A 19,493-nucleotide genomic window follows, 5' to 3' on the forward strand; every position below is an offset into this window, starting at 1 on the left:
CAGAAATAGGATATGAGCATAAAATGCTATAAATGGCCCTTGACACGTTGTTGTGCTTTGTTTAGAAAAAGTTTCCCTCTCATCGAAACGTTTTTGAAAGAATAATAATATTCAATCCAATTCCAAAACCATGCAATACGTTATGCGATCTCTTTATTTTAACGTTTGATTCAAGATACAAGACCCTGCTTCACATTTACAGTCTAAACAGAGATACATATGCAGATGCATACTTAAGATAGAATGATAAATATTCAACTTAGAATTATATATATCCTATGACATTCAAGCACAGTAGGTAATATGTAATGAACTCTTGGAAAATATGATGAAGCATATGGACTCATATTATTTGAGTCCTTAGTGTAGTGCTTTGATTCAATTATCTCACGTAGTGCTTTATACTAGACGCATAAAATGGTATCAGCTGCATAAAAAGGAAGTATTTAGTATGCGCCGGCTCATTTAAATTGTATAAACACACCTGAAAAATGTTCCTTTATTTCTCAATGTTGAAAATTCATTAGGCTGTATTGGTGCTATGAAACTCTAAAAGGATTAAAATTGTTCATCCATAGAGGCTTGGATTTGGTCTTAATAATCTTTAGGATTTTCTATTGTGATTATAAATGGTAAAATTAAAGAAAGTTTTAAAAGCTGGTACATTAAGATCTTAATCAACATAATCAACTGACTGAAGAATGACTAATTCCTTTTATTAGCCAAGGATGGATTACAGCTTAATTGATCATCTGTGATGTGTGGAGACCTAATTAATAATTGAGATGTGTCAAATGTCTACTACAGTATAGCCTATGACCTGCGATTCTTGGCTTACGTATCTGTAAAAAATTAACATGTTTTAGAGAAAATAATGGTTTTGATAAATATTTCAGAATAATAATGAAAACTCTATGGTTGTAAAAATGAAATAAACTTCAGATAAACATTTGAAAATGTGCATATAAAGGGAAATACAGTTTGTAGTATGAGCAGATGAACTGCTGTAGTGTGCTGACTTGAATCAAACAGGTTCTTCTGATGAAAAAAAAATCTGGAAAAAATGATTATTTGGAAATAATAATGGTCTTCCTGCAGTAGTCACCTTCTATTTTACTTTCCCATCAGTGTAATAGGCCACATACCTAGGCTGTGAATCATTAAACAGGAAAAGAATCATAAACACATTCTGAAGATAATTTAGGTTTAGAGAGGTCTTCGATTTTTCTATTTTCAAAGTGTGTGGTCCAGCTTCATTGGCCTTAAAGGGGAGCTTGTTAGAAATGCAAAATCTTGGACCCCACCCAGACTTGCTGAAGGAGGATACTGACATCTAACAAGAGCCCCAGGAGATATGAATTTACATTAAATTCTGCCAAACGCTGATCTAAAGGAATTATAGGGCTGCAGGATGTTACAGGATGGCTCAATAATATTTAAACTTCATGTGATACTCATATTAAGTTATTTTTGAGATTAGAATAAGGTACTGTGGTTTTCAAAGGATTTCTTGAAAATACATTTATGAACTGGAAATGACATTATAGAATTTCATTAATTTTTAGCATTTTCATATCAGGAAGTAGTTTAATTGTGGTCTCAATCCACTTAATTCCTTCTAATTATAATTCCGTCTTCAACTTCAAACAAGTGTATCTCCCTTATATGATATTTTCATATTCTAAAATTTAGGATTTTTGTCACTGTAAATAATCCAACCTGAATTATTCAAAAGGACTCTTTTATAATATATTTATTACTTAGTTCAAAATATATTTACTTATGCACCTATATATCCATAACAATTCACTAGTGAGGGAGGTTCAATAAAGTGTAAACACCTACACGTGATTTGAAATCATGTATCAGTGAGGGAATGGTTTATATATGTAAAAATTACACTTCAGGCTTGAAATTAAATAATTAAAGAATGGGAAATAATGTAATGTATCTATTTTATTTATTTATTTATTTATTTATTTATTTATTTATTTATTTATTTATTTATTTATTTTTGTATACATTTTTAAAAAGATCACCTGGCTCCAGACATTGCAATGAACTGTAAGGTTCAGTTGTTATCTTCCTGGTAGTCAGATATGTTTAAAATTTTTAATTGATTTGGGTGGTGGTGAAGTGGGTTTCGGAAAATTAATTTAGCTAACACCCTGTAGGATATATTTTAAAGTAAAAAAGATGAAGTTTAAAGAAATCTGTTAATTAGATAGTGGACACTTGTTGCATGAAATGATGATTTAAATAGTATATTGGCAAATAGAATACAGTGAGTGGTGGGGGCGGGAAGTGGGGGGGGGCGTGGGCGGGGCTGAGAGCCATGAAGAAAAAAACAAAAGCAAGGGTATATATGGACAGACCATGTTGGAGATGTACTTGATGTAATGGAAGTGTCAAAGATGTTCTGTATTTTGAGTCAGGCTAGTGGAAGAGTGATTATTTGTGGTATTTGTAATAAAGGAGCAATATTTTGGAAAGGCTAATAACTGGGCTTCTCGCTACCTAAAACATACCTCGGGAGCATTAACATAGGGCAAATTAACTGTTGGTTTGTTTCATATACTTTCCTATTTTTTTTTATTTTGAGTGTGTGTTTATGAATTGTTCATTTTTTTTACAGCATCTTTAGGTTTTTAAGAAATTTAAGAGGAAGGTACAGAGTTTTTGCTTATACCCACCACCCCTGTACGTTCATAGTTCTTCCCATTATCAATATCCTTTACCAGAACGGTATATTTTTTACCAAGGAGCGACCTACACTGACAATCATTATTGCTCCATGTCCATGGTTTACCTTAGAGTTCACTCTCAGTGTTACCCACTCTATGGGTTTGGACAAATATGCAAGGATGAATGTGTAAAGTTCATGGGGATTCTCCTGCTATATCCTCTTGATCAGAGATTCTTTTCTTAGCCACGTCCAATCTACTAGTGAGCATATCAAAAGCCTTTTTCATTTATGTTACAGTGTTTTTTTAATCTCTCACATTTCTTTTTAGTTCTTTCTTAGGAGTCCCATATCTGCTTTGTTGCCCATCTCTTCTTGTATGCTACCTACTTTATTTATCAGAACACTTAACATATTAATCATAGTTCCTTTAAATTCCAACTCTGATAATTACAACATCCCTGCCATGTCTGAGTCTAATGCTTGCTGTGTCTCTTCAGTTTGTGCTCCTTTGCCTTTTGGTATGCCTTGTAATTTTTTTTTCTTTTCTTTCTTTTTGTTTTTTTTTCATTTTTTTAAATATCCGTATAAAAACAGAAGGATGAAACTGCTGTAAATCGCCCTATAGTCATATGATGGGTTAAGAGTAGAGCCAGGGGAAGCATTCTATAGCCTATGATGAATACTCTAATTTAGTGAGCCAGTGCCCTTGGATTGTGAACTTCACAAACATTTCTCAGTTTTTGTCCTTCTGTGGGTGGAATATGATGGCTAGATCAAAATGAGTCATATGTTTCCCTTCCCCCAGGCCAATTAGGCTTTGATAAAACTCCAGTAAGTTAGGCTCTGGTTAACTGGTTTCCCCTGAGGGCAGACCTTGTTAGGAACCGAGTGATCTGGGAATTTCAAAATATTTTCTACTCCCCCTGCTGGAAGCAGAGGGGGGTTTTCTTATATTTTACAATAGAAACCTGGTCAAGCTCCAGCAGGTAAATCTCACAATATCAAGGACTCCGTCTCCCCCACCATCATGGGATGCCCCTGGGGTTTTTAATTTTCAGAGTGGTGTGCACTAAGCCTCCAGTAATTTGTCAGTTATGGTTCATAACTGACAAACCATAATAGTGTGGTTTCCTACACACTATTGGTTCCAAAATGGTTTCTGCTTTTGAATCTCTGCTTATAAGTCTGGTTTCCTTCTCTCTGTCCCTCCAATCTCAGGAGCACTAGTTTGCCCAGAATCCTTCTTGTGGAACTTTTGGATCTAGAAGAGTTGCTAATTTTTTCAGTCTGTTCAGCTTTGTGTTGTTAGATTGTAGTGGTAACTTCAAGCTCCTTACTTGTGGAACACACACACACAAAAAGATCATTCTTTTTTATTGCTTAGTAATATGCTGTTGTACAGATATACTATAATTTGTTTCTCCATTTACTAGTAATATTTGGTTTGTTTCCAGGTTTTTTGCTATTATACACAAATTTCTATAAACATTCATATCCAAGATTTTAAAATTTTACTTATGTATTTATTTGGCAGGGAGGGGCAGAGGGAGAGAATCTTCAAGGAGACTCCCCCATGAGTTTGGAGCCCAACCTGGGGAGAGGGAGGCTCGATCTCACAACTCATGAGATCATGACCTGAGCCAAAACCTAAAGTCTGAAACTCAAATGACTTGAGCCCCACCTCCCCCAGGTTTTAGATGAGTATATGCTTTCATTTCTATTTTTTAAATACCTGGGAGCAGGGACACCTGGGTGGCTCAGCGGTTGAGCATCTGCCTTTGGCTCAGGGCTCCCAGGATCCAGTCCCACATTGGGCTCCCTGCATGGATTGCTTCTTCCTCTGCCTATGCCTCTGTGTCTCTCATGAATAAATAAATAAAATTGTAAAAAAAAAAAAAAATACCTTGGAGCAGAAGACTAGATTATACTGTAGATGTATATTTACTATTTTAAGCATCTGCCAGTCGCTGTGCTGCTTTAATGATTTACCACAAACTGAGTGGCTTAATACAACATAGATTTCTCTATTGGATATCTAGATCTCAAAAGTCTAAAATTAATTTGTCCATGGTGCTGTATTCCATCCAGTGGCTCTAGAGAAGAATCCACTGCTTTCCTTTTTTAGTTTCTAGGCTTCCTGTGTTTCAGCTGCTGCCCTCTTCCTGAGGGCACTTTGACCTTTTCTTTTATCTTATCTTGTACTGTTGACTCCTATCCTCCTGCCTTCCTCTTAAAAGGATCCTTGTGATGACAATGATCCCACCTAAATAATCCAGGGCACTCTCCTGAATCTCTGCAATCTTGCAAATAATAACCTCTGCAAAGTCCCTTTTAGGTTATAAAGTAATATATTCATAGGTTACAGATTCCAGGGATTAGAATCTTTGAGGGGCCATTATATAACCTACCAAGGAAATTATACATGGTCTTCCAAGGAAAGCATATTTTATATTTCCTTCAGTAGTGTAAAATGGTTCTACTTCCTGCACATCTTCACTAACACTTAGTCGTAGTTAATAGTTAATAGACATTTTAATTTACATTTTTCAAATAAAGATAAATGTTGAATGCTTTTATGTACTTTTTTATTTTCTATATTTTTAGGTAAAGTGTCAGTTCAACTGTTTTCCCCATTCATTTGTTGGGCTTTGGGCTTTTTTTATTTTTGGATTTTGAGCATTCTTTGTGTATTCTAGATATATGTCCATTATCAATATGATTTGTAATCTGTTATTAAATATTTCTAGCTTGTCTATTTTTTCTTAAAATATATTTCAAACATATTTTAATGATCTTAAATGAGCACTAAATGATGTATTTTACAATGTTCAAATTCATCAAGTTGTATACGTTAAACATGTACAACTTTTTGTATCTCAATCATACCTGAATAAAGTGGTTTAAAAATGAACATAATATAACAACAGAAAAATGAATGTATTAGGGTTATATTTCACAGAAAGTGAACAATATCTGTATATCAAAGTCTATACAACATTACTGAGATGAACTCATCAACACAGAGATATACAGAGTGTACAGGTCAGAAGAATCAATGTTGCTATGATACCCATTTTCCCCAGTTCTTCTAAAGAATCAATGTAATTGTAATCAAAATCCTCATAGCCTTTTAAACATGAAATTTCAGGGTAATTATAATTTTTTAAAAGATTTTATTTATTTTATTTATTTGAGAGAAATGAGGAGAGGGAGTGAAAAAGAAAGCACAAGTTGGGGCAGTGGCAAAAGGAGAAAGGAGGAGACTCCCAGTGACCAGAGAGCCCTATGCAGGGCTCAATCCTAAGACCTCAAGATCATGACCTGAACCAAAGGCAGGCACTTAACCATCTGAGCCACCCATGCACCCTGAGGTAATTATAATTTTTTAATATATTTAAATATAAAAAATGAAACACCTAAAATAACGCAAAAAAATTAAAAACAAAAAAAAAAAATAAAAGAAGAGCAGAGCTGAAGGACTAACAATACCTGATTTCAAGACATAAATTTCAGTAATTGGGGTGCCTGTGAGGTCATGATCATGGGGTCCTGGGATCAAGTCCCACATTGAATTCCTTGCTCAATGGGGAACCTGTTTATCCTCTCTCCCTCTCAAATAAGTAAATAAAATCTTTTAAAATATAATAAATAAATCAAGACAATGGGCTTATTGGTAGAAATATGAACAAATAGATGAATGTAATAAACTAAAGATCCTAAAAATAGACCCACACATACGTAGACAAATGGATTTTTGACAAAAGCACAAAGGCGATTCACTAGAAAGAATGAACTTTTCAACAAATGGCATTTGGGCAACTGGATATTCATAAGCAAAAAAAGAACTTCAACTCATATTTCACACCATATACAAAACTTGATTCAAGTTGGATTATAGACCTAAGTGTAACAACTAAGACTATAAAACTTTGAAAAGAAAACATAAAAGAGGAGTATTTTTGACTGTAAGTTAGGGAAAGATTTTTAGGTATGGTACCAAAAGCTCAATCAATAAAGAAAGAAAAAATCATAAATCAAAATAATAAAAATTTAAAACTTTTGCTTTTAAATTTTTACTTAATCTTGTCATTGTTTGAAATGGTTTTATTCAACAAACCATTATTATTATCCAATAATATTTATATAAAATATATTAAATACTGATATTAAATCAGTACTAAGTAATGTATTTTATTATAGACCCTTCAGGAAACTTATTATTAAATAATAGATTTTAGAGTGATTATGGAAAAAAAGATTCCATGCACATGTGAAGCTCCAGTTATTTGCTAACAACTTTTATTGGATGCAATCTTCACCTACTTCTTCCCCAAATATTGATGCTTAGGCTTTTAAAATTATAGATAATGTTATAATTGCATTAAAAATAATCACCAATATATTATATTTCAACAACTGTTGAAATATATTTTTAAAATGAAGAAATAGATGAGAATGACTGTTGTTTCAATAAGTTTTAAAGCTTTTACAGAAAAGAGCAGATACTCTGAATTACACACTTTCCTCTCTTAGAACTGTGTATGTTTATGGAGAATATCATCTCTCATGCCCTGTTATGTAAGAAGACAAACATTGTTTTGGTAAATGTTCCTATTACTTAGAATCCAATCAATTTAAGTTTCTGTAAAGTCAGTGCTTTGTAATGTAAAATCATTTTATGTATCAGATAATTTCTCGACTCAAAGTATAGCATTACATGATGTTTTCTTAATACAGTTTACATCTGTCATGTTGAATGCTTCACATGCTGTAGAGAGCTCTACTGTCATTTAATACACTCAAGGGAAATTCTGCTTCACCATTAATCTTATTTGTAAAGCATGTTTGCATTAACCTTTAAATCTTCTTAATAAAATAAAACCAAGAAAAAAAGCAGTAAGCAGACTGCTTACAGATCACTGTAGATGGAAGCACAAATGTCAGTGTCAATGCTGGAGTGCTTCGAATGCATTGCTATCTTAGAGAAGAGGAACTCAATCCTTTTGGTCCCCAAACCAGTTTTTGGATAACAAACATTCTATCCTATTTTGGAATAAAATTCATACCTAGCGGAAAACAAACAGGCAAAAAACAATCTGCAAAGAAGATTTTAAAATAAAAATGATATTGTTAGGATTCACAATAATATAAATGAAGAATAAAATAATTATGATTTCAAAATATGTATTTCCATGCATAATGTTGAGGCATAACTATATAGAAACGGGGAAGGTCCAGATTTTCAAATCAATTTACGGTGTATTCATTTACTCAATTAAAATGTTTATTGATCATTTACTGTGTGTAAGTGTCTGTTGTAGACACTGTGAATACAGCAGCGAAATAATCCATGGAATTATAGCAAGGGGACAGAATATAACCCCCCAATAAATAAATGAAGTACTCGTAGTAATTTGGTGTATATGGAATACGAAGAAAGATTTTAAGACAGACCTGAAGGAGACAGGAAACCGAGAAACACAGTAGGAAAAAAAAACAGATATAAGCACAAGCCCCAGCCCCACCTCTTCCACTCTCTCCCACCACCCCTTATCTGAATAAATTAATTAATTAATAATAAATAAACATTTAAATGTCATTGCTTTGCCAACAGATGTGTTTTCTATAGTGTGTTTGAATCACTATTTTGTTTTCAATGTTTCAATTTATGTTAAATTACTCTGAAAAACTTGACATGCAGAATTAACTACATTTTCATTTTATATAGGGATAATAATTCTTGAAACCTGTTGTAATGACAAAAGAAAAAAATAGATAAAAGCATAATATGCCCCTTCCTTAGAACTATTTGAAAGAAATTATTTCCCATGGTCTTTTCATAAATTTAGACATGTTACTAGACAGGTATGTTTCCCAAGGCTAATCATTATTTTATATAAAAGAGAGAAAGTAAACATTTTAGTTGCTATTAGTTAATTTCTATCACTTTAAGTTTAAAGTGACAGGTAACATTCATAATGTTGTCCACTGACTTTTTTTATTTGTTTGTTTGTTTGAAGTTTTTGGAGACATGTCCAAGGCGTTGATGAGATGTTGGAAACCAGTTGAGACACAGTAAAATTCAACCCAATAAAATAAGACTGCTTTCTCTTCATCCACGTTGGAAATTTTCAAGAAGTGAACTATGACAATATATCAATTTTTGGTACTATTTCTACTCTGGGTATGCCTGCCACATTTCTGTTCTCCAGAGATAATGTTCAGAAGGACTCCTGTGCCCCAGAAGAGAACTTTAGGTACACGTGTACCTAGGAGTGATGGCAAAATTCTGCATCGTCAAAAACGTGGGTGGATGTGGAATCAATTTTTCTTACTGGAGGAATATACAGGATCTGATTATCAATACGTGGGCAAGGTAAGTCTGCACTGAAATGTCAAATATTTACATTCTTTCTTTACATGTCTTAATAAGGAAAATTTGAAGGTTTCTAATAAATTTGATTCTCTAAATATCCCTAAAGCAATTATTGTTTATGGAATACACATTGTAATTTGAAAAACTATGGAATATGTAAATACAGCATGATAAAGGTAGAAGTTCATTTGCTAGAATTAACTCTGCCCATTTCCTTATGGATTAAATAAGTACTAAAAATTGCACTTTTAGGATTCATAGTGATAGTGAGAAAACTATGTCAAGATAGCTGCTTAAAATGACATATTGCTCTTGAATTCAGTAGGAAGAAAAGACATTTAAAAGTTGTTTAAAAAAATAATAATAAAAGTTGTTTAATATTCTACAGAATGAGAGGGCAAATGTCATTAAAAATATGACCTAAGGACAAAAATCAGCTTTTTGATAAGAAAATGTATTCCAGATATGAGTCTTATTTATTTTCCTTTTATCTCATACTATGGGCACATTTGTATAAAGGAAAAATAAATAGAAGAGAAGCAGGTAGAAGTAGTTTACTTGTGATATGTGCACAGAAACAAGTTTTCATTCTATTCAATAATAAAAGTTAGTGAGGAAAAATAGTTATGGTTGAGAATGAAATGAAAAGTAATGATGAATGTTTTTATATACTACATTGTATTCATTTTCAGTGTTCTTTTTTGGCACTATCTGAATGTGCTAGAAGTTAGATAATGTCTTAAGGAAGTTCATTTTAATAGCCTTGGTTATTTTTATGGACAGCATAAAATATATCAAAGAAAACTGAGAAATACACTAGTAAAATAAAACCAAATATAATCACATGCTAATCCATCATTTGTTAACACTGTAAAATTAGGTCACATACTCCTATACAAATTATGATACCATGATGGAGAATTTTGTATTAACCTAAACTTTAATAGCTTTGTTCAAATAATTAAAATTGTACTAGAAGTTTTTATCCTCTAAGAAAAACTATTTTTAAACTATTTTTTAAAAACTATTTTTGAAAGAATTTTTTCATTGATTTTAAAACACTTAGCTATGTTTGTTCATGTTCCAATTATTTCAGTCCTTTTTAAATGTCTGGCAAAATGACAAAGATGAAATTAAAGGTTAAATGTTGTATTGACTAGAAGAAGGAGGAAAAGCAACAGCAATCAGAGTAATCTTACCAGAAAGCACATAGTAGCAGACATCGCAGGTCGCACCTGATTGGATGCCTAAGATCAGAGGGTTGAGGTAAATGTTATAGTTGTTGTGATAGACAACTTTTAGTTCATGAAAGCAATCACATGAAAATGAAATAAAAGAAATCTAGACCCAAGAAACTATAAAGTAGTTCCCCTTTGGTTCTTCCTAAACATAGCACTTATTTGGTTTATTTGCAAGTGTTTTCCATCATCTAGTACATTTTAATGAGGATTTAATGTGTTGAAAAATTACTATTACATTATATACTCTCTTATGATAGTCCAGTGACTTAAGTACTTTCATTTGTTGTCTCTCAGGAGAATGTCAGCACTTTGAGATCAAGACCTTTACTGTAGAGTTCACTTGGTCTCTATCGCTGAGTAGAGCTTAAGATTTAGTTGATTGAATTAGTTGCAGTGAACTGAATTCCCAGAATCATTTGATACTACTTGGCTCTTTGATGGGGAAAACAAGTGGAGAATCTACATTCCTAAGGGCAATTGAAACTGGCAAATACTTACAATGTACGCATCTTGATATATACAACCCAAATATTATTCTTCCTTTTCTGTGTGATAGAAGCAAATTAGAAACCTTTTTCAGTTGTAAATGTACACATCTGCATATGTCAAAAAGGCAATGTGCAATATAGAATATTTTAATAAACATAAATTAAAATGAAGATAAAAAATTTCAAACCCCCTAAGTATTCTTTCTGACAGTACTTACGATAAATGTATTATATATTCATCCTTTCTTTCAAAAACTTCACTTCCAGTTTTTACTACCCTTAACATAAGAGTTAATACTGATGCTAAGTGATTCGATGCCTCTAGGTTAGCTTAGAGGTAGTGGTAGTGTTCTACTTATTGACATATGGGAAGATGATAGACACTCCATTGGAATGGGGAATATTTGGGGAACTGAGAATAAGAACAACGGAGCGAATTATACTGATGGAGTGAGGACAAGCCTGAACCACATATGCAAAGAAGGAAAACATTTTTTTTTTTAAATAACAATCTGCCAACCACATCCTATAAAGAATGGACGGCATGTAATTTCTACATAAAAAACCCATTACTACTTAGGGAGTTAAAACAGGGAAAAACCAATTGCTTCTCATTGGGTAAGAGCTTAGGAAAAGACTGTAACCAACCATCAGTGGAACTAGGATGTAACCTTGTTTCTACCACTATTTTTCTCACAGTTATTAAAAAAAAAAAAAAAAAACAAGCCAACTGAAAATGAACTCAAAGCATTTCTTTGTTCAGCTCTCAATGATCAAAAATTTCCTCTACGTCATGCAATCAAATACATTCTAAACCAAAATGTTTGTTGTAAGTTATTTTTTTTCTTTTCAGTGAGATAATCACAAAATTGACTTTACCTTCCATTCCAAGGGGTGTAAAACTTGAACTCCAAGTGATCCATTTCTGTACTACGCTGCTTTCATATTGCAACCTTCTACAGCTGTATTATCGTTTTCTAATTTGAAAAACATTGTGATTATAAACTACTTTTGTTGATTTAAGCATAACTCTTAATCACAGTTTCTCACTGCCTGATTCAGTTGCCGTGGACAAATAATTTTGAATCTCTAGCTTCCAAATATTCAATAGAATAAATAATGACATTGAACTAGATACTCTTGAATTTACTTTTAGTATAATAGATACAGAGTTCTAAAAGAAATACTCATTTTATTTACTGCAAAAATTTTGTCTGCATTTTATATAATTATTCTCAACTGGAGAAGAGTATGTTAAAATTAGATTTTTAATCAAAACCAGATACTGAGAAGAATCCCCAAACACCAAAAATTTAATAACGTACTTGGGTAACAATAAGACTGATTCTGAGTCAGCATAGTAAGACAATTCACCCCAGGCAGTGAAAACACAATAATACTTTAAAAATAATTAGGGTAACTATCTACATTTCTCGATATAATGAAAACAACCAGGTGAGGGGGTTGCTACTGGCGTCTAGTTGCCAGGACCCAAGGATATTGCTAAAAATCCTACAATGCACAGGACAAACCTCCATAGAATTTTCTAGTTCAAAGCATAAGTAGTGCCAAGACAGAGAAACCCTGTCCTAGTTTGCCTGTCGTTTACATTTTCCTAAACAGCTCAATCTTTATTTTAGTTCTTTCTGGGTTCTTACTTCCGAAACTGCTCTCAGTTATAATTTTATTTCTTTCTTCCAGAGTTGCCATGAGTATTTGGTTTTTGAAACCTAGATTTCTTTCAAGGTCTCCTCTCCTTCATGTCCTATCTAATCCTTAGGGCATGCATTTAGCTCCAGCCTCTCGATCATCCTTCTCTGTAGACTTGTGGGCTCCGCAAGCCTACTAGGAATGAAGTATGCATTTATTCTTTCAATAAATATCTACATGTACCAATCAGGTACTACTATTGCATTAAGTGTACAGTGGCAAAAATATAGTTTCTCTGCTCACAAAATATCTGCTTTTAAGAGAAGGAGAAAATAATAAGTAGAGCTAACAGCAGGTTAATCTCTGATGGAGCACAGAACCCAAAAGCCAAGAAGAGAAAAATAAATGCCAAATAATCCCCATGTTCTATCTCTGAAGTACTGTAAATAAAGTGGAAATATTCCTCAGCCATTAGAAATGACAAATACCCACCATTTGCTTCAACATGGATGGAACTGGAGGGTATTATGCTGAGTGAAATGAGTCAATCAGAGGACAAACATTATATGTTCTCATTCATTTCGGGAATATAAATAATAGTGAAAGGGAATATAAGGGAAGGGAGAAGAAATGGGTGGGAAATATCAGAAAGGGAGACAGAACATAAAGACTCCTAACTCTGGGAAATGAACTACGGGTGATGGAAGGGGAGGAGGGCGGGGGGTGGGGGTGAATGGGTGACGGGCACTGAGGGGGCACTTGACGGGATGAGCACTGGGTGTTATTCTGTATGTTGGCAAATTGAACACCAATAAAAAATAAATTTATTATTAAAAAATAAAAAATAAAACGGTTTTGGATTGGCATTGCATAGATCAATAACATTGAAAGTTAGAATGGACAGTCGAGGTATATCTTTTTATTTTTTATTTATCTGTTGATATTTCTTTGGAGGTATTTGGATGTACAAAACTTCATAAAAGGTGATTGTTGAAAATTTCTAGAAGGATTTTCCAAAAATTGAATAAAACATGATCCGTGAAAGAATGACCCAGTTTTAAACAGGATACCAGAAATACCAACTGTGTCCATCTTATTAGACCATGTTTCTTTTGCCATTAAAAATATGAGTGCAGGGGCAGCCTGGGTGGCTTAGCGGTTTAGCGCTGCCTTCAGCCCAGGGCCTGATCCTGGAGACCCAGGATCGAGTCCCACGTCGGGCTCCCTGCATGGAGCCTGCTTCTCCCTCTGCCTGTGTCTCTGCCTCTCTCTCTCTCTCTCTCTCTCTCTCTCTGTCTCTCATGAATAAATAAATAAAATCTTTAAAAAAAAAGTGAGTGCAATCCAGTCAAACCTGGTTACAGTGGAGCAGTGGAGAAAGAATAGTTGGAACTTGGATAGAGATAAGAAACTGCCCCAACCTCCCCATTACCGTCTTCCTGGGGTGAACAGATCTGAATCGAATACGTGGAGAAACTTATGCTACATATGAGTTCAGAGAACTGCAAACATTTTAATGGACACTGAATATTCTCTTCGAGAATTGGATAGTTTAATAACTGTGATGATATTGTTCTCGAAGCTAAAAATCCGGATGACTTTTTTTTTAGTCCAAATATGACCAAAAAGACCTACATTAAAAAACAAGTAATAACAGCAGGAAACTCCTCAACTGCTCAATATATATCAGCCTGATTTTAGTGGTGGGATGGGGCCGGGCAGAGTGTCGGTATTTCTTTTCTATTTGGACCTTATCAATCGCAGCCATTAAAAGAATTGAGGCATGAAACAACACAGTAGGTAATTTTAAATAGAAGAAGTCTTGGGAAAAAAGTAAATCAGGATGATTTGATAGATGTTGGTAGAAACTCCTTTAGACAGATGGTTATAGACCTTCCTGATGAGGGGACATTTGGACTTTTTGGATGAATAAAGACATTCTTCCCTGATATATAAAGAGCACAAAATAAAGTGAATATGAATTAGAGTTTTTAAGACCTTTTTACACTAATCCTCAAGCAAGAGGAAATTAAAGCATTTTTAAAAAGAGGCATGCCCTGCAGAACATTGATAATGTTTTCCAGGCAGACCACCTCTTGGTTTTTAATTCTCAAAGTGCATACAATATTTATATCTCTCAATACAATGATATTTCAGCCGGCAGTTATATAGGGAAAATATGCTTACATTCTCAAAGCTCACTATAATAATTTAACAAAGCAATCTTTAGAAAGGTATTGAATTGCATTGCAGATACGCTTCCATTGAAAATAAAACTTTAAAACCACACATAGATGGTTTGAAGACAACAAACACTGTCAGAAAGCATGTGAGCAAGATTTATAAACACACAGAGAAGCCATGTAAATTCATATTAACCTTCAGGTAACATGGGTTTAGGCATTTTACATATTAACATTATAGCACGTTATTCATAGTATATAGGTTTTACTGTACTTTGGTTGCTTTTGAGGACATTGGTTTTGAGTTTAGGTACAATGTGAGAGCATTATATATATTTTTTTCCCATTTAAGATAATAGGAGATAGTCTCCCTTTTAGCCTTTTCAAAAAACAGAAAAATAGCAAACTGTCAAGTGTTGAATGTTAAAAAAAAGTGAATGAGATAAATAGAATTAAGTGTGGGGTGCTCCTATGTGAACAACCACCACAATCATTCTTTTATAAGTCCTTATAAGTAGTAGCGATAACATACGTTTACTGCAGCCTTCCATGAAGTTATTGACATGACATGTTACCAAAATCAAGAGGACTCATGTATACGTGTGATGACTTTATTTTACAAACTTCATGAAACAACACACACAGACACACACAAAACCCAACTAAACTCATTTGTCACACTCCCCTGCCCATTCTGTCCTCCCGGGATTTATGGGAAGTTTTTTTTCACCCATTCTTTATTTTTCCCCCTTGAGTTCCTAACCCAGAAATGCTACTAATGTGATCGTTTCTTTCCCACGACAGCCTTCCTTCTGCATATTCCTGTCTCATGTTCCCTATTTTACTAACCCCTATCCACAGAAGCTTCTTCTTCTCTTTCCCTGTGTCTTCGGTTAGTCACATAGCATCTTTTAAAATCTACCTCCCTATGTTATAACCCTTGAACTTATTTTTATTAGAACATATTTTAGATAGAATACAATTATGGATTTACTTTCTAAAGAATTTTGCTCTGTGATGTTAGGACAGTGAATTCACAAAGGCTAGTAATAGTTGGAAGTAGATAGAAGAGCTTTCATATAATAATAGACTGATAATACAGGATGACTCAAATTTTTTTCTGTGCCAAATACATTTTGAAAAACTTTACCTGGTATGTAAAAATAGTTCAATTTAAATGTATAATTTAACCCATCATTTTTCAAATATAAACTTTTAGGAAACATAATTATTTTATAATGGAGATGATGTGAAAATTAAGTCAATTACCCTTAGCAAAAACTTGAGAGAAATCTCTGTGGATGAAAAATGTATTAAATCTCATGTAAATTTGCTCAGCAGAAAGTGTCTCAAGGTAATTTATCAGTAACAGGTGCATGTGTAATGGTCATGAAGCATGGGAAATTATTATTATGGTATTATGAATTTCTACCAAAGCCTTCTCATTTTCATTTTTGGAGACAATCCATAATTATATATCCAATTAAATTTTGTCCCCATTGTACTAAGAATAATACTCTCTTTAGTAAAGAAAATGAAAAAGTGGGAGGATATGTTATTGTGTTTGCTCATCAATGTCTCTTACTCTGTATATGTCCATATATTCAAATTCTCAGTTGCTTCTTATGAAAGCATGAAAAGGAGGGAATTCTATAACAAATTCTCTGAAGCGAGCTCTTAAATTTTTACATAATATAGTTAAATTTTTACATTCGCTTTATTAAAGAATATTATTTAACCTTAATATTTTATTTTATTATCATTGCTATTACTATTGTTTTTATGACTATTGTGATGTTGAGTAACTGTTCTATGGCTTCTCATAATTGTAACTAAAAGCTGAAATAAAGAACAGTACGAACGTATAAGTTTCCATGTAGAGGAACTAAATTTAGAAAAGGGAGCAGGGACACCTGGGTGGCTCAGTGGGTAGGGGATTTGACTGGATTTCAACTTAGCTTATGAACTTGAGGTCTTGGGATTGAACGCAGAGATGGGACTCCTGCTCAGCTGGGGTGGCTTCTCTCCCCTGCCCTCTGCACACTCCCCCCGCTCTTCTCTTGCCCTCTCTGACTCTCATAAATAAATCTTAAAAAAAAAAAGAGCAGTAATTTTGCTGGGATATAATATACACACCTTTGGTTCTCTCCTTAGAACTCTAATCTGCAATAAGCAAAGGGTATTTTATGTAAATTTCAGATTTCCTCTTTAGGTAAAAAATTTTTCACTAACTTCACATTTTAAACCATACTTTATGTGTTTATGGATTATATAAAACTATTAAATTTAGAATTTTAAATTAAGATGCCAACTCTCAGCCCAGTACTAAAATTATTTTACCAAGTAGGAAATTTTACCAAGTAAGAGCATGTACTATTATAGACATTTTTCTAAAGGAACATTTCCTATTTTGGCTGTTGTTTAGCTTAAATTCCATCAGTGAACTTTTCAGTTCTGTGTTGTGTCTTCCAAATATCCCCCCCCCCACAAAAAAACACTCTGAAACCACTGAGTTTTTCAATTTTCCTTGACACCAATTTTGTCACAAACCTGCCTCAAATCTAGCACCAAATTTAGTTTGTACGTATGTGTTTGACTATTCTAAGTCTAGCAGAGCAGACGGAGAGAGTTGTGAATCATGAACGGACCAGGCTTCTGGATCTGTGATGGCTGAGTTTCTGAAGGAAAACAATTACGAGATAAAGCAAAGATCAAGGACATGACTTTGGATTAAAAGTCAAATAACATAGAGGTAGAGGCACAGAAGGAGAAGTGGGGTGGTGGGGAAGAGGGAGAAGACTAGGATTATTATAGAGGTCAAAAGAGAGAGAAAAAAAAAAAAAGCCCAAAGAATAGGTAACTAAGCTTGGGTAATGCAAACGCAACCCAAAGACAAGTGTAGCCACTTACAAATCAGTGTGGACAAAGGAGAGAGTTACTCTAATAAACTGTGGCGAATGGCAGTCAGACAGCTTTGGTTTAGACAGAAGGTAACACACCAGAAGGTTCTCACAGGCATATTACCAATGAGACAAAATGAGTGAAGAGTGAGAGGTATTTTGAAATGATGAAGAGCTAGACATAGGATAGTATGATGTGGACAGAAAGAGAGGCTGTGCATGTGCACAACAAATTTGTTCACTTTCCTTATTAAAAATTAGAATTGAAAATATCTCTATTCAACCAACAGCCAACATCATACATGATCATAATCACCAAACAAAAAGAGTATTCTCATTTAAATTACTGACAGAAGTAAAACAATAAAAAAAAAAAAAAAAAGGACACCTTTCTTGGCAATACCTATTTAACACACTTCTGGAAACCACCCCCCAAACAATAGTGTAAATATTATTACATACAGTATAATGTGAGAAATAAGATATAATTTATAATAATCTGAAGCATTCTAATATATCCTGATAATGATAACTCTAAAAAGTATTTAATTTATTATTAATATTCCAATAATCACATAAGGTAGTTTTTTTTTAATTATCTCTCATTCACAAGTGAGAAAAATATGTCCTTATTGTCTAAATAAGTTGTCTAAGGCCACCAGTCATGTAACTTGTAGAGCTGGGGTTCTAACCCAGAAAATACGACTCCAGACTATATACTAACCCACAGTACACCTCATTACACCATTTTTAATAATATTCTTATTCTTATTAATATTAGGTGTGTTACTTCACCAAAAATTATATTCTTATGTAAGCAGTACAATGATAAGTCTTGTTAGCCAAGTTTTCTGAACGACATCAACAGAGAACTAAAATTGTATAAGTAACAGATATTTATGCTACATCATGGAGATGTCAAATTTACTTTGTTACATGTTTATTATTTAATTTATATCTGGGATTGTATAAAATTTGAAGGACAAAATAGAGTATTCATCTAAAACTAAGATTCCCACCATGATCCTCAGAAATCCATAGTTCTCTTCCTAGGAAACAATTGCATCTACCAGGTGTTTTGGGGCAGCGAGTATATTTCAAGAGATGGTATAGAACCATGTGAACACACATGTATAATTTGTTTTTACATAACTTGGTATATACTTTATGCAATCTTATATAATCTTATATAATCTTTTAACTCAAAAATATAATTTAAGAAGTCTCAGTTTCAGTTCATAAATCTATATTTCATTTTTTAAAAAAGTAGTCGTTGCATAGTATTCTTTCCTGTGGATGTATCATAATTTGTTTTATTGTTTTCCATTTGACAAGCATTTGGTTATTTTAAAAAATCATTTAGAAATACTATGAACTGTTATTTCACACATTCCTGGTACATCTCTAGGAATATGACAAGAAGTGGAGACACTAAAGCAAAGTCTTGAGAAATTTTAAACTTTCATAATTATTGCAGAATTACTCTCCAGTGATGTTTCAACTTATCATGCCAAGAGCAATGGATGAAATTAACTATTTCTCCACAATTGTATCAAATCTATTATCATCATTTTGAATTTTTTCCAGTCTTATGAATGAAAACATTTCTCTTTAAATAGGATGAGTATTTCTTCCTGTGTTTAAAGCATTTTCCATTTATTTAAATGAGTGCTTATATCTTTTACCAATTTTTCTACTGACTAGATAGGATTTTTTATCCATAAATTCTTTTTATTAACGGACCTTTTTTTTTTATTAACACACTTTTAAAAAAATTTCCAATGTAATCCATACAGAGGTTGAATAACACATGTATCTACACTTTAACGAATAAATATAAATCAATGGAAGTGGAAAATTGCTTATGAAACTCTCTCTATGGATCTATTAACAACATCATTTCTCCTTTAAGGAAGTATCAATAAGCTTCATTTTGTGTTAATAATGCCTTGCTTTTCTTTACAATTTG

General features: G+C 33.2%; 1 protein-coding gene across 2 annotated transcripts in view; it reads left to right on the forward strand.

Annotated features, from left to right (window-relative positions):
• LOC140632723 (cadherin-10) overlaps positions 1–19,493 on the forward strand; it is a 174,254-nt gene that overhangs the window by 54,912 nt on the left and 99,849 nt on the right. For both annotated transcript variants that reach the window (XM_072825024.1, XM_072825023.1), the window contains exon 2: positions 8,707–9,062. In XM_072825024.1, coding sequence (XP_072681125.1) covers positions 8,832–9,062 — 231 coding nt within the window. In that variant the 5' untranslated portion in view covers positions 8,707–8,831. The remainder of the gene's footprint in view (positions 1–8,706; positions 9,063–19,493) is intronic.

The sequence above is a fragment of the Canis lupus genome, chromosome 4 (genome assembly GCF_048164855.1).
Source record: "Canis lupus baileyi chromosome 4, mCanLup2.hap1, whole genome shotgun sequence".
NCBI lineage: Eukaryota > Metazoa > Chordata > Mammalia > Carnivora > Canidae > Canis > Canis lupus.